Below are 15418 nucleotides of genomic sequence, written 5' to 3'. Positions count from 1 at the left end.
GAAAAGCGGCACTTAACAGACTCATGACTACTTATCTACTGCAATCAGAGTAACAACAGTTGAGGTCTGCTGTTTGTAATATCAGATGATTTGCATATCTGCCCACTACTGGATGAATGTTATCACGCTTGACTAAGCCATCCATTGTTTCACAGGTTCAGAGGAAGAATTTAATCTGGCACTATCCATACCTTCTTTTAATTCTTTCACTGGATCAGATTTTGAGGAGCGTCACCATATACTGAGGTGCTCGACTTCAGCTACTTTTCAGCACCACAGGACATGCCGAACGGCACAAACGCACATGAGGTCAGGCCTGTACTGTTATGACCCTCATGGAGAAACATATAATTTAGAAGTGTTTCCCTTGTGCTAATCAGCAGAGTGTAGATAAAGCAACCATTTTTGTCACATGCTTCAGTCAGCAATCTAATGCAAATACATTTCCTGCCTTTACTTTATTTATTTATTTTGTTTGTGGCTTTCCCTCCTGTTACTGATATGTGTGTGTGTGTGTGTGTGTGGGGGGGGGGGGGTTAACCAACCAGGTCAGCAGTCTTGTCTGGTGTAGAAAGAGGTGTTCTGTCTCACTTGATTAGCTCCAATGAGGCTTGAAAATGTAGTTGATCCTAGCAGGCATATCTCTAGCTTTCCTTACAAGGAACAACATTTTGATTATTTTCTGAAAAAAACTGGTGAATAATCAGAGAGATAGTTACAAGTAAATTACTGATGGAATCTGCCCTCTTTATTAGTCAATGCAGAATTTTTCAAGAAGTGATCATCACTGCAGAAATACTGGCATGCGAAGATTAAATGTCGCGGAGACACATCACTGAGCTTCATGCAGAACCCTGCTCTGCCTGAAAATGGTGAACACATTCTATGACAATACCAATGGCTGTATTTTCAAGATGCCTTTTCTCAGATAAACACCAAGCAAGCTTTGCACTCTGTAAGTACTGTATTCATCTTGCAAGCCCCATCCAAGCTTGTCTGCATCTAAACATTAGCTTTTTTATGTCTTGTTATCAACAAGCTAGTGTTAAAAACATTTTTTAACTTAGTACTCCATGGTGGATGGTATTACTGTTTTACAGAAGAATTTTTAATTTTCACCAAACATTTGTCTTAAAGAGAAGTTTTCAATTTTTTTCTACCAGAAGACCGCTTTAACAATAGACTTAAGACCAGCAGTTATACTTTGATTACAAAAGGAAATTCAAGTGCATCTTGACATAAATGAAGGACCAAAAAGTTCTTAAATCATAATATGTACTCCCACCCAGAGTGAGAGAATTTAATGATTAGCATGCATCCATCCATCTTTGTGACTTGTAAGAACCAATTCCCCTCGTCTGAGCTCACTTTAAGTATTTCAAAATCACTGGACATTCCTAACGTCTGTGAAACAGATTTCTAATGCATGCTGGCATTTATGATGTAAGAACTAGTCTTCAACCAGTCATTTGTCTTTTTTTTATCATGCTTTTTACTGTACAGTTTATTTAATTAATCTGAAGATTAATTCCAGAATTGAAATTCTAAGTTGCTTCTTATTGTAATAAAAGGAGGGGTAGGAAATTTAAATCCCTAATGGATATGGACAGATAGCTATACTTATTCTGGAATGTAAAGTGAAAGCACATGCTAAAGATCTGATAAACCACAAGAAATAACATGGAACCAGTGACAGAATAAAGTGTCCGGAAAACACCATGCCAACTTAAAAATAAATGATGTAATACTAACAAAGAGCTATCTTAGTATTTTAAAAGTGTATTTGCCTGTCAAACAGAGGAAAAAGACAAAGAAGAGGTGCAACACAAGGCAGATGGAGAACAAAGAATGGCCCAAGAGGAACAGTTATAAGGACTGCTTAGTTTCATTTTACAGTTAAGTTAACCTCTTAGCTGGTTCTGTGACTATCGCATCTCAAGAACAAGAAAGAACTCTGCCACGACAAGCTGCCAAAGTCTAAAAATCACAAAAGTTTTATTTAGTTTAGATTTAAGCTCTTTTTGTTTGCTAAGCAAGCAAACTTCTTCAGAAACAATGAGTTATAATTCAAATCTCGTATATAAGGAATCAGGTGGTCATAGTAACCAATCTTGTTACAACGTAACACATACCCTGAACTTCTTTAAAGGCAAACTCGTTCATAAAGAAGTGCTCGTTCATAAAAAAATAAAACCAACTTCACACATAAAACTGAAACAATTAATGTCATGTTACTAAAAAGTTCATATAAGTAATAGTCTATCCAACCTTCTCAGTACAACATAAATATTTAGAGGTGAAAATATACCAACAACGGATATTGCATTGATTAAATAAGGCACAAAACCGATCGTACGTCGTGGTCAGGGCCTAGGCAAGGAATACAGTACGAATGAAAATCATTGTGAGGTATCTGCTTTCCACAAAAAATGCAATTACTAACTTTTACTGACATCAGTAAGGAGCAAGAAAAAGTTTCCCCAATGGGGTACTTAGCTTTAGTTGAAGACTTCAGTTCTGAAACCCGAAAACCGGCACTTGCGAATTGCTTCTGATTCGGGTACCGCACGGCAAGAAAGACTGATGTAATGGTGTCGGCTACATGTTTTATACCCCTGACGACATGACGTCATGGAAGAAGGGACAGCAACTGACACAGGACCCAAGACTTTGTTAATCAGGCCAACTGAGAGCTACTACCAGCAGATAACCCAAATATAATGACTGCAACAGTGAAACACGAAGAACATCATTAGCTAGGTCATCTGATGCCCTAAGGAGGTCCCCAAGACTGGTGTTCCCCCAGCTCAAAATTGAAAATTGAGGATAAAAAAAAAAAAGGTGAACACCAGAAGAAAATAAAAAGGTAGCACTGTTGACAACTGTAACTGCAGCAAGCTCCTTGCTACAAGAGCTTGGTACAGTTACTTACACAAACAACCACAAATGCATGCAGTATTGCCACTCAGTTAAGAAGCAAAGATATCATCCAGCTTCTAAAATAATGCCAGCACTGCAACTGCATCCTATCAGCAACTGCTGATTGTGTCCTCTAACAGAGTGTGCCTGGGGCATCCATTCCATTCACTCCACCCTAGCTGTGGCCCTGGCATTTATGCATCTCTCAAGAGCAGCAAATATGGAGCATACAAGTTCTGTTTGAAGGGGGTTAGACATGACGTTTCACAGGATTAGTGAACTGGTCGACTCTCTATCACCCGATTATTGCTTACACCAGTGAAGGAATGTATTAGAGAGCTCTCACCCAATGCAGGAATGATTGGGTCAACTGAGTGCAGGAAGAAAGAGCCACTGGGCAGATCCTGTTGGACCACAAAACAGTTAAACAACTCACACACCTCCGCTTCTCTCATCAATACCCAAGACAGACTAAAACCAGAGTCAAGGTGTTTCCTACTAGTACTCAGATATGTACAGAACATCATCACTTACTACTCATAAATAAAGGAGTCATAGAACAGCCCAAACACACATTTCATGAAATGTGTTAAATTGCCATACTAACCTTTTACTTCCAGTGTGCCCTGTTTGTAATCTGCTCCATGCAGCTCTATCAGGCAGCGATAAACACCTGTATCAGTGACCTTAACTGGGTTGATCTCAAGTACTGCCCGCCCATTGCCCAATAAAGCCTGCCGTAAGCGGGCTCTTCCTTTGTAAATCACATCCTGCATCAGGAAATCTTCTGATCCATTAAAAAACTTGAAAACTTCTAACTCCAGGCTACTGTTTACAATCTTGTGCCAAAATATTTTTAAGTCCTGGATCCCATATTTTTTATCAATAGGAAATTTACATTCCAACGTAGCCACAGTGTTATGCTCTGCAACATAAGATGACCTGGTCATTTCCACAGTGAATAAAGCTGAAAAACAGAAAGCAGAAAACATGACAGTCAGGACAACTTGTTAGCTCAAGCTATGATTCCATAGTGCATATAGATAATATAATACTCCAGGTTTTTCATTACTACTCTAGCCATGTCCTAAAGGTACGGGATAGTACTTCAGGAAAGATAAACTACTTCAAAGTCACACAATAAGTGGAACAAAAATTCATACAAATCTCTCAAAGCATTTTCTTGTAACTAGTAAACTATCAGAAAACAAGGGTGCATATAACTCTTAAGATATTCTATAGTTATAACCATTACGGTAGCAAGTCATTTTAAAACAGGAAATGATAAAGTAATAGAATAAATGTATTAAATACTAAAAATATTAAATAAAATAATCATATTATTTTTATTTAATATTCTTAGATTAGATACATTAATAGTACAAATATTAAATAAAAATAGTCAGATCGCCCCACAAGGCTAAAGGAACGATGTAAAAATGGTACAGTCATGAGATGATACAGCAGTAACAGCAAGATGTTAAAATGGAGTCAAGTCAGTTCAGCCAAACAAAAGCCAACAGTCCATTCACAAGCCAAGTAGTCCCAGCTCCAAAATCAACCATTTCCTAAATCACAACAAGCTAAATCCGATAATTATGAAACAAAAGCTATTATCAATCAATAACAAGTAGATTTTTTCACTGTACCACATAAAGAAGCAAATTTTGTTAACTGTGTCAATATTATTGACAGACAAATATGACTTCAATTTGGCAGCTGATTGCAATGGACATTAAACAATCTCTACTGACTGAAAATTAAAACAAAGTAACAAATGAACTACAATCATGCTACATGTGCTTTATACTAAAATGAACAGCAAATCACATAGCTTCATAGGTCCATAGGTTGGTACTAGGCTATCGGCCCTAGGGCCTATACAAGTCTAGCCATAACAATTCCCTGGCTATTTCTTCCCACAATATTTACTTCCTTGGACCCCTGTCTAGCAGGGCAACTGACGTGATCCCTGGGGTGAATTTCCTAGCTCCCATCCAATCGTCAAAGTTCCTTTTGAAGAGTGCCAAAGAGACGCTCTGCTTGACATGTATGGGCAGTCTATTCCAGAGTCTGGGGAGTCTCTGGGTGAGGAACCTATCCCTCCAGCATGTTTTGTTCATTGTGATGACAAGGTTTAGATCCCTGGAGCATGTGGCTCTGAAGGATTGGGATTTCTTTAAGTGTAACATGTCCAAAAGCTCTGGGCTTGACATGGCCTTGTATGTTAAGCAGAGATCATCTCTGAGTAGACGATATGCGACAGATTATAGCTGGAGTTTTTTTTTAGACGATCAGCATAGGGCATCTGCTTTAGGCCTGTGATTCTTTTAGTGAGGTATTTCTGCAGCCTTTCCAGTTGTTGCAGATGTCTTGAGAGGTATATTGGAGCATTTCTCCCCGGGCCTCCGCTGAAAACAGGCGTACATACCAAATGGGGCGTTGTACTCTATAATGGATCTAATGAGGGATGAGTACAGTGGGACAATGACCTCCTTTTTTCCTGGATGAAAACCCTTAGTGATGAGGTGTGCCACATAGAAGGATTTCCTGACTGTTGTGGCAATGTATTTATTAAAGGTGAGACCACTGTCCACCTGTGTCCCTAAGTCTCTTATCACACTTTCAGTGTTTAGTGTGCTGCCACCTTTGTGGTAATTCATGAGTACATGTTTATTCCCACAGGGGATAACTATACATTTCTTGGCATTGAGCTTGAGCCCATGGCTCTGGCACAAAGCATCTGTTTCTGTAAGGCCCTTTTGTAGAATATCCACATCATTTGGGGATTCAATAATGGCTCCCAGTTTGCAGTCATCTGCGAACATGTCAATTTGAAAGCCTTCCCTGGCACTGCTGATATCAGTTACCAGCTGCCTGGCATGGTTACTGCCTACAATGCATTCAATGGACTTCTCCATGAATCACAAAAAATAAATATGGCAGCAGCTTTGCATTGGACTTTTAACAATCTGGTTCTAATCCCAACAGACCACTTCCTCTGCCTCCATGTAGTCAGTGCAAGCCATGAGGAAAAGACGAAATCGTCAGTATCAATCAACATCAGACAGACAGGTCGCCAATACCTTATAGATGACCTGAAAGAAAGAAAGCAAAGCACAAAGGGCATAATGACTGTATAAAATACATAAAATGTAAGCAACAAGCCAAAATAAACACAACAGGGCAGATGAAATATATAAAGAGACAAAAAGACAATGCCAGCAATTTACGTTAAGGAATTTGAATAACACGCAAACAATATTTTGTTTTTTTGTACAATGATGACTTTCTCTTCCAGCCAATGACATACAATGAGGTGTTCTTTTAATTTATTTTGTTAAAACCCAGACATTTTAAATGTACTGTTAGATACTACACAGGTTTACAAAGCATGCATTATTACCTCAGACCTGAATTGGCCTTACGTGGTTTACATTAGTGGCATGAAAATAAGAAGCAACATTCATAACAATTAATTCAAACAGGAAACATCATATGTATGATGATATGCAACACATGGCGTAGCACTAATTAGTGTGTGCAGCAGTCATACACAAGGCGTGGGCAATCCTAATGCAATGTTAACATGTCAGAGTAGCTTCAAGCTATCTGAATCAGCAAACACTGTAAATACTCCTGCTGTACAGATGCACGATACTCAGTTATGAATTCCAACCTAAAACTGTTATTTACTGATGTCAATGAACCAATTCCTTATAAACATTTTAACAATGCAGATGTACTTTAACAATGCACCTTTTAGAGCAAGCCATACATTTTAAACACTACAAAGGTACTACTGACATCAGTAATACGTACGATATAATAAAAAATGTGCCTTTCAGAGGTTAGTAAGTCAAGAGCTGAAGGCATATACCACATATGTACGATGAATCAAATTGCAAATAAAATAAATAAATAACAGTCACCTCGCAAGAGTAAAGCTTATGTGTATTTTTAAAAATCAACTCACACTAAGAAAGTAAGCATAATCCATTTTACACAGTCTAGAAAACAAATATGCACTGTGCAGCAGTGAAATGGTCTAGGAACAATGCAATGAAAAACTACAAGTAGTAAAGAAATGATGTCATATAAAAGAAATTTTAGCAAAACTAGAGAGCTATAGGTGTTGATTCAGTAGGTAATGTGACGACTGACCCGGATGAAAGGAAAACTGGTCATACAGGAATATGGAGAACAGGAAACCTGCACATTTATGAATTAACTGAAAAATGAGCTTAGGGAAAAAATAGAAAACATTCTACACCACCAGGGTGGTTCTCTGTTCCTCACTTTGTTAAAAAATTGTTGTCATTCTAAGGAGATCCAATATATGCCACCCTAGGATGTGAAGGCAGATAAGACTTCCAAGAATGGTTTACACCTCATAATGCCCCCTTTAGGTATAGTTCCTCTAATGTAAATTAAAATTTGGACACCATGGTGGCACTACTCAGTGCTCAGAATCTAAATAGAAAGATGACAGAATTAGAGGCCTCCCTGCACCTTAAACATGTTTGCAGTTGTGTGGTTACTGAGAACTGGTTTCAATGCAACAAAAGGACTTCTCCTACACTAGGAGTTATCACTTAACAGGTCATCAGGGACTTAGTAATCTGGGAGGTGAGTATCTGCATTTGTGAGAAACACCATCACCTCACTGCAGACTCCCCAACACCCTAACTTGGAACTCCTTCAGCTCCATGTAACCCTTAATAAAGCCAGCTATTACTTCATTCATAGCTATAGGTCCTCATTCATGCCACACAACAGATCACGGAAATTATTTTACCACCACTGAGGGATTAAATATAAAACCAAATCCCTTCTTGATAGGGGACTTCTATTACCCGATAATTGACTGCCACACAACACCCTGAATAATGGATATGTTAAAATTTCTTAGACATTATTAATGTCAATGCGCTGGAGTAAATACTAAATAGAGGCTCTAATATCCTTCACTTGTTCCATTCTAACCTAGCTCCCAACTGTATCCTCCCCCAGCTTTCATCGTCCCCAAGTAAATTGATTCCAAATCAGTCATATTCTCTGTCAAGCCTAACGATCCCCCTTAAACTACCAAATGAGACCATCTTTAGTGACTGGGCCATGCAAACTTACTTCAGTTTAGAGAAGATATAGGCAAATGTCACAGCAACCTGCTGCAAATGGATCCATCTGAGAGGAATGCTCCATATACATCTGATTTTTTCAGCACTAAAATAGCTGAATGAAAATTCACTACCTGTCTGCCTAACTATAAGGGTTGTTCTTTGTCTTTTTGGCTTTTCCCAGTTAGGGGGTCGCCACAGCGGAATTCTGGTCTGCTAATGATTGGCAGTCAATTTTTTTAAGGTGCCGAGTTGCCAGCCCAATGCCCAACCTTCAGCAAAGGCACACCCATTCACGCATGTCTTTCGGAGGCCACTCAGGAAACAAATCCTGTACTTTAACTTTTATGTATCCATAACAGTTTCCTGGATAAAGGATACACACACACACACACACACACACACACACACACACACACACACACACACACACACACACACAAAAACCTTTTGTTACTTTTGTCAGAAAATTTAGGTATAATAACCTAACAATGCACTTCATTCATCATAGTATTCATAATAGTGTCAAACATTCTAATTGCAAGGCTATAACTAATATCTTAGCAAATTTAGTTTTAACTTTATCCCGCATACCAACATTACTGGACACACTATCCCATAAATTTAGTTTCTTTTAAAATTACTTTGAAACAACTGTCAGAATCTCTGTTAAAGGCTAAGAAAAATACTTCCATGTATCAAGACAACATACCAGTGTATCAGACTGCAGTCTCATCAGTGCCAAGTAAGCACTATCTGAATTGCTACTTAAACTGCTCAACTTCAGCCTATCTAGGATTTGTGCTTGATGACTGGAAAATAGCCACTGTTACACCTCCACACAAGGGTGGTTCCTCTATGGATCTCAGCAATTATAGGTCTATCAGCCTCACCAGCTTTATATGCAAATGGAATGTGCCATAGCATAACTAATTACTGTAGGCATTGGCGATCTAACTGATCTAGACCCAAATCAGTTTGGCTTTGTGATACACAGTCCTGTCTTCTGAACTTAGCAAGCTTTTTTTAGAAAGGTTACAAAGGCTGTGGACAGTGGTCACTCAGTGCATGCTGTTTATCTTGGTCTGGTCAAAGCTATTGACACTATCCCCAATTTTGTTACTATTGAAAAATTAAAAAAAGTTAACATACAGCCTTTACATTGTCCACTTGGTTGCAAACTGGCTCTTCTACTGACCCAAAGTTGTGAAAGTTACTGACACAATCTCTGAATGTAAAACTGTAGCTGGTAAGGTAGCACACAGTTTGGTTCTGGGCCCTCTCTTCTTTAGCACTTATTTTGCAGACATCGAAGTCAGTAACCTAAAAGTGCAGTTGACCAAGTCTGCTGATGACTGCAGGCCGGGCACTACTATCTGGTTTTCACAGATCATTATCAGCTCAGTTCAGAAATAAATGCATTACAGCAGCATGTGACAAAAAGCTGTTTTCACATCATGCATTGTAAATGGTACTCCTTTTCAGGCAGACATGACTGTAAAAACCTGGACATCAATGTGGACAACACTCTCTAGGACATTCAGTCATGTATCCTTTATAATAAAGAAATCCTCTATCTATCCCAGCTGATTTCCAAGGGAATATCCTCAAGCTCCAAGAAGCCATAGCAAGCATTCTTCCAGAAATAATATGAATGTAAGTGTTTGCTGGATAAACGATGACCCTATAGTCCTATATGCTAACATAAATTATTGTTTAAATTACTTTCACACTCCTAATGATTCACCTCCTTGTTACAATCACCCCTTATAAACTTTTCTAATATGTTTGCATTGTGTATATTATGTGCTGTCTATGCAGGTCATTTTCAATTTTCTTCCTTTCACTCTCATGTTACTCCAGTCATTTTTCCTTATAAATTCCCCATAACTCATATTATTTTTTTTTTTTTTTTCCCATGGTATCTGCAAAGACTGTATTTGACTGCACCTTGTAAAGCTTATGCTCCTTACACAATAACTACTCTGTATCATTATGCAATATTACTTTTCACAGCCTAAAACACCTCAAATTTTCATCACTTGACTGTATTGTTCTGAAATGTTTCCTGAGTTTTTGAAATGAAATGCTTGTATCTTTTTATATTTGTATAATTATCATTAGTAATCTATTGTATGTACCTAGTTTGTTTGTTTAGGACTCCATTGAAAATGGGCTCATTTTGGCCCAATGGACTATCCTGGTAAACCAACTGCAAATAAATAATAAATGCAAATAAAATGTGTATATAAACACTGTTTGCTCATTACCTTTTAAAGTGCTCACAGAAGATCTGTTGCTAAATGTGTCCATGCTTGTCCTTTTATTTATTTTTTATACTGTATTCTGCTGTATTTCCCTTTGGCAGGGAAGTGTCTGAATAAGGTCCTCTGAGCATTTCACCCCCCCCCCCCATTTAAAAAAATTAAATAAGTAAATAAATAAGCCATCACACTGCTTACTCTTCCCTTCTCAGGCCCATCACTGAATACAACGCCCCTGTTATGCACAAATACTGAATACAATGCCCCCGTTATGCACAAATCCATGCATTGTTCTCAGCTGGGAAGTCATTAAAGATTCTTATGCAAGAAGATTAAGGGCCTTTAAAGCATTCACATTCTATGATAGAGTAGCATGACTCTCTTTATACAGGGTAGCCTGTGGCTGCTCTGATGTGACTTATGTTCCTCTTTTAAAGTCATGAAAGGCCCACTCCTATTTGACCTGCTATCTGTTCCACAAAACCCAGTGGCTCCAACAAACATCCACACTAGAAATCTGCACCCACAAAAGTACAGAAGCACAAATCCTACTTACATGTAACAGTAAATGTTCATAGAACATATTACTTTAATGGCATTCAGGTCCTCTGGCAGTCTAGTAAACTTTAGAGTCCCTAACACCACCTGTCTGAGGTTGTGATGGATCAATTACCTGTCTGTGCAAGGACTGCCCTACAAACTCACAGACAGGAACCTTTCAGTTTTCTAGGGTCCAGTAGGAAGAGAAGATGGAAATACAAGCTTTGTGAACACTTCCTGTTCCAGTACAAAACCACACACAAATGCGTGCATGCACACACACACACACACACACACACACACACACACACACACACACACACACACACACACACACACACACACACACACACACACACACACACACACACACTCACACAATAAAGGCAGCTGAGCAAAGCTCCGTGGTAACCCAAACACCAAACTATCTACATCCAAAAGGGGGTGGTGATGGGTGGGTACTGCCAGTAAGAACTGTTCTATGAATATCCACTGTTACAGGTATGTAGGACTTATGCAACTGCACTATGTTCAACAAACACTCTGCCTTACTGGTATTTGGATAGATTCCCAAAGCTTATCCAACCTGGGAGAAGGAAAGATAAGGGTCCAGAAGCTCCTACAGAATGATGCTGGTGAAGCCTGACCTGAATCTAGAAAAAGTATTCAGCTTACAGTGCTTTGTAAATGTATGGACAGAGTCCACTCCTTTTCAATACACCAGTAAAGAGGCAAAGGCCCCAGTGGAATGCATGTTTCCCTTCCTGGATTCACCTTGCCATGGTGGTTGTAATAAAACACAATTCCAGAGGACAACCAATGTGCAATGGTTTACTCAGAGACAAGTTGACCCTTCTTTTCCCCTATGTAGGAAATAAAAATATTTCAGCCATCCTGAAGAGTTTTATTTAGTCAAGGAAGTACCTCAGCTGCCAGTGTACATCCAAGTTATGACATATCCTCCCTCCCTCCCTCCCTCCCTCGCTCCCTCCCTCATACTTAGGTTTTGGGACGGACACAGGGAGGTTGATAGACAGATTGAGAGTGAATTCCAAGACCACTGTCGGATTGAAAGACAGATTAGTGTATCACACAACTGTATCACCATGGAAAATCAAGTTGCCCCCCATAAGAACTTCCAACTCAGTGACTCACCTTGCAGATATCAGAGCAATAAGCAAAACAGTGGTAGATTCAAAACTTGGTAAGGTAAATTTTTCCAGAACAGAGTTGAGATCCCACAAAAGAGAAATTTGCTTGAGGGGGTATCATACACAATACTCCTTTTATGAACTGTTTTATCATAAGAGAAAAGGAAAGAGGGGGATCCACTGACAGACAAGCAGAGATGGCCACTAAATGCATCTTAATGGACATGTATGATGAGCCATTCTGAAGAAGCTCACACAAATATTTCAAGATGAGAGAGAGATGTTAACCTTAAGGGACCCTCTGTTCCCACTTAGGCACCACTTGGGAAAAACTCATCCATTTGTAAATATAAAATTTTCTAGTAGCAGGTTTTCTGGCCTCCTTTAACACCTGCTGAACATCCTCATAAAACAAGTACCTAAACTGAGTCCAGACTGAATCACCCAGGCTGTCAGTTGTTGTTGCTCCAAATGGGGTGCACCAGTTGCCCCTGAGACTGTATGAGCAAACCCAGAGTATGAGAAATTCTGTAGTAACTGCCCTTGGGCAATACCATTATAAGGAAGAACAAAGACTGCCTCGGCCAATAGGATGTCACCACAATGATCTCTTGTATTTCTCTCTGAATCATCAGAAGCAGCACCTTGTGAATCAATGGAAAGGCTGGAAACATAAAGAAAGAATATTCCCGACCAAGGAGTGAAATTGTTTTGTCTTCCAAATATGGCTGCAAGGTTGTCCGGAACAGAATTTCTCTAGCTGTATGTTTTAAAAGGAGGTGAACATATCTACTTGAGGTGTTCCCCACACCTGGACTAGATCCTGGAACACCACTACTTTGAGTTTCCACTCACATGGGTCTTGCCCAGGATCTGTTTAGTCTCTTTGTCATGACATTTTGCTCTGATGGAATTTATGATGTCTGAAGAGTTGTAAAGCCAGTTCCCAGGTCATCATTGCCAACTTGCATAGAGGATATACCCTAGTTTGTTGAGATACCACATCACTGTGGTGTTGTCTGTAACCACAAGAAGAGGAACCAGAATCCATAGGTGGTGAAGGATTTTCAAGATGTAGATCATCGCCAATATTTACTTGAAATTGATGTGCTTCCATGCATCCATGGGACAGGCATAGCTCCCCAAGTGAAGTTGGATGAATCTGTCTGGACAGATTGTGGTGGAACAGGTGGGAAGAAGAGAAGCCCTGGACTAATACTCAACCATGTTCTCCGCCACTGTAACTCTTGTCTAATAAAGGACAGCACTGGCAACTGGGATTTCAGAAAATGTAGGTACTTGGTCCAGCAATTTTGTACATACCACTGAAATTTCCTTGTATGGAGATGGGCCAGTAGTATCATGAGAATTATGGATGCCATCAGTCCTAAAATTTATAGGAATTCTCTAGTCAAGGCGGTGCTCCTCCTGGAGAATTAATGAAATATTGTCTGGTAGGATAGGACCTTGTCTTCAGGAAGAAAGGCTATTCCTTTGTTGGTGTGGACTGGATAACTCAAAGGACAATGCAGAGAACTGATAGTGTGAACCAGACACAACAAATCTCAAATATCTCCTAAAGTGATACGCAATAGGGATATGATGACACGCCTCCTTCAAGTCCAGATTCACCACAAACCAGTGGTCCGGAAGAAGAGGAAGCACTCTCTGCAGGGTGAGGAACTTGAACTTGGGGACCTTAACAAATGTATTGAAAAAGGACAGGTCCAACACTAGTCTCTGTGACAGCTGTTTTTTTGGGAACAGGAAAATTCTGTGTAGAACCCATTCTCATGGAAGGAGGACCTGCGTTATGATCCCCTGAATCCAGCATGTGCTGGAGTACAGGGAGGAAATAAAGTCTGGTCCAGTGGATGAGGAGGAATCCTCCTGAATGGAGGTGGATGTTCCTTCTACTGCTACCTGTAACCTCCAACAATGTTGAGCAGCTATTTGTCGGAAGTGACTGATGGCCAAGCCACCTTGTTGAGAGCTAGCTTTCATGACAAGGAACCTGGAAGGGAACTTGGGAATGATGTGTGCTGAGTCTCCGCATAGTCATAGGTTGGGAGGGGAGTTATCCTTTTTGGGAAAGGAACTCCTCCTTGTTATGTTTGGAGAAGTTCTCTTCCTGCAGTTTCCTTTTGGTGACTTCAGTTTTGTTTGGCTGGGACTTTTACATGTTGGGCTCAGAAAATTATCTTGCTTATTGGAAGAAAACTTGGAAACATAAAACATTTTAGATACCTCTTGCATCAGTTTACCTCTGTCATTCCAGTGTTTATGGATCTGATTAGCTACTGTACCAAACACACAATCAGCAGCAAGCAGAATATTCACAATCTCAAAGGAGATTAAAGTGATCTCTCTTATTGATTTGTATTTGAAGAATTCTGTTTCTAATGACTAAAACTGATAATGAAAAATGGGAACATTTTGGGCTTTACTTTCAATACTCTGTTTTCAGGCCTTTGTAAATATTGTACAAAACTTCATTATGTTTTGTTTTTCTTAAGAATTTATTATATTATTTATAATTAAATTTTTCTACAATTGATTATATGTTACTTATTTATTGAAAAATTAAAGATTTTGGAGAAAAAAAAAAGAATCTCCAAGGAACTTTCAAAATCTCATTTTTTTAACACATCCAAAAAGATTTGATTGTTCAACCAAGCATACCGCCTTACCACAACAGACATCGCTGAATTTCTAGAAACAGTATCTGCCCCCAGCAAGGCATGCTTCAAAGCATGTTTAGACACTTGAGAAACACCGGAAAAAATCTCTTCCAGATAGTCTTTTTGCGTTGCAGGTAACAATGCAGCAAACTCATCTAAACTATACATACACCTTAATGCAAACGCCCACATAAAACACTAGTAATTAAACACCTTGAAAGCTACCATTCTAGATTGCGCCAGCATTTCTCTCAGAGATTCTAGCCACTAGCATAGTTTATCTTGAAGGACTGGCTTTGATGAAGATGCAGTCATTTTATTGGAGAAGGTCACTGGAGGCACAGAAGCAGGGCCCATAAATAAGTCTGAACATAGCTCTTAATTTTTGAAACACTTTGTTACAGAGAGACTCATTCAGCAGAAGAAAACCTGAAGGCTTTCTTAAAACTATTTTCCAGTCTACTGGGACCAATGGAGGGAAGGTCATCACATCTAGGCCTCATTCTCCAAAGATCATATATCCTGCTAATCTCGGGAACAGCCTAAGATTGCTGCCAAATGAATACATCCATAAATATTGCTAGCATTTGGGAAAAAGAAAATATTTACTTGGGTTTCTGAACCTTTTCATCCTCAGAGGAAACGACATGTTCAGACTCTGACACTTCCGAAACCTCAGATTTTTGATCCTTTCCAAAATCAGGATCCTTGGGTGGTTGAATGGGGATGGGAGTGCCAGTGTT

The 15418-nt window shown here is 39.2% G+C and overlaps 1 protein-coding gene across 2 annotated transcripts in view; it reads right to left on the bottom strand.

Annotated features, from left to right (window-relative positions):
• Nucleotides 1–15418, bottom strand: part of LOC122793267 (programmed cell death 1 ligand 1-like) — a 176555-nt gene that overhangs the window by 85938 nt on the left and 75199 nt on the right. For both annotated transcript variants that reach the window (XM_044061129.1, XM_044061130.1), the window contains exon 3: nucleotides 3527–3886. In XM_044061129.1, coding sequence (XP_043917064.1) covers nucleotides 3527–3886 — 360 coding nt within the window. The remainder of the gene's footprint in view (nucleotides 1–3526; nucleotides 3887–15418) is intronic.

Source organism: Protopterus annectens, chromosome 2.part0 (assembly GCF_019279795.1).
Source record: "Protopterus annectens isolate FY-2018-M chromosome 2.part0, PAN1.0, whole genome shotgun sequence".
Taxonomy (NCBI): Eukaryota; Metazoa; Chordata; order Ceratodontiformes; family Protopteridae; genus Protopterus; species Protopterus annectens.
Note: the sequence above shows the minus strand (reverse complement) of the source record. Positions and strands in the feature narration are given on the sequence as shown.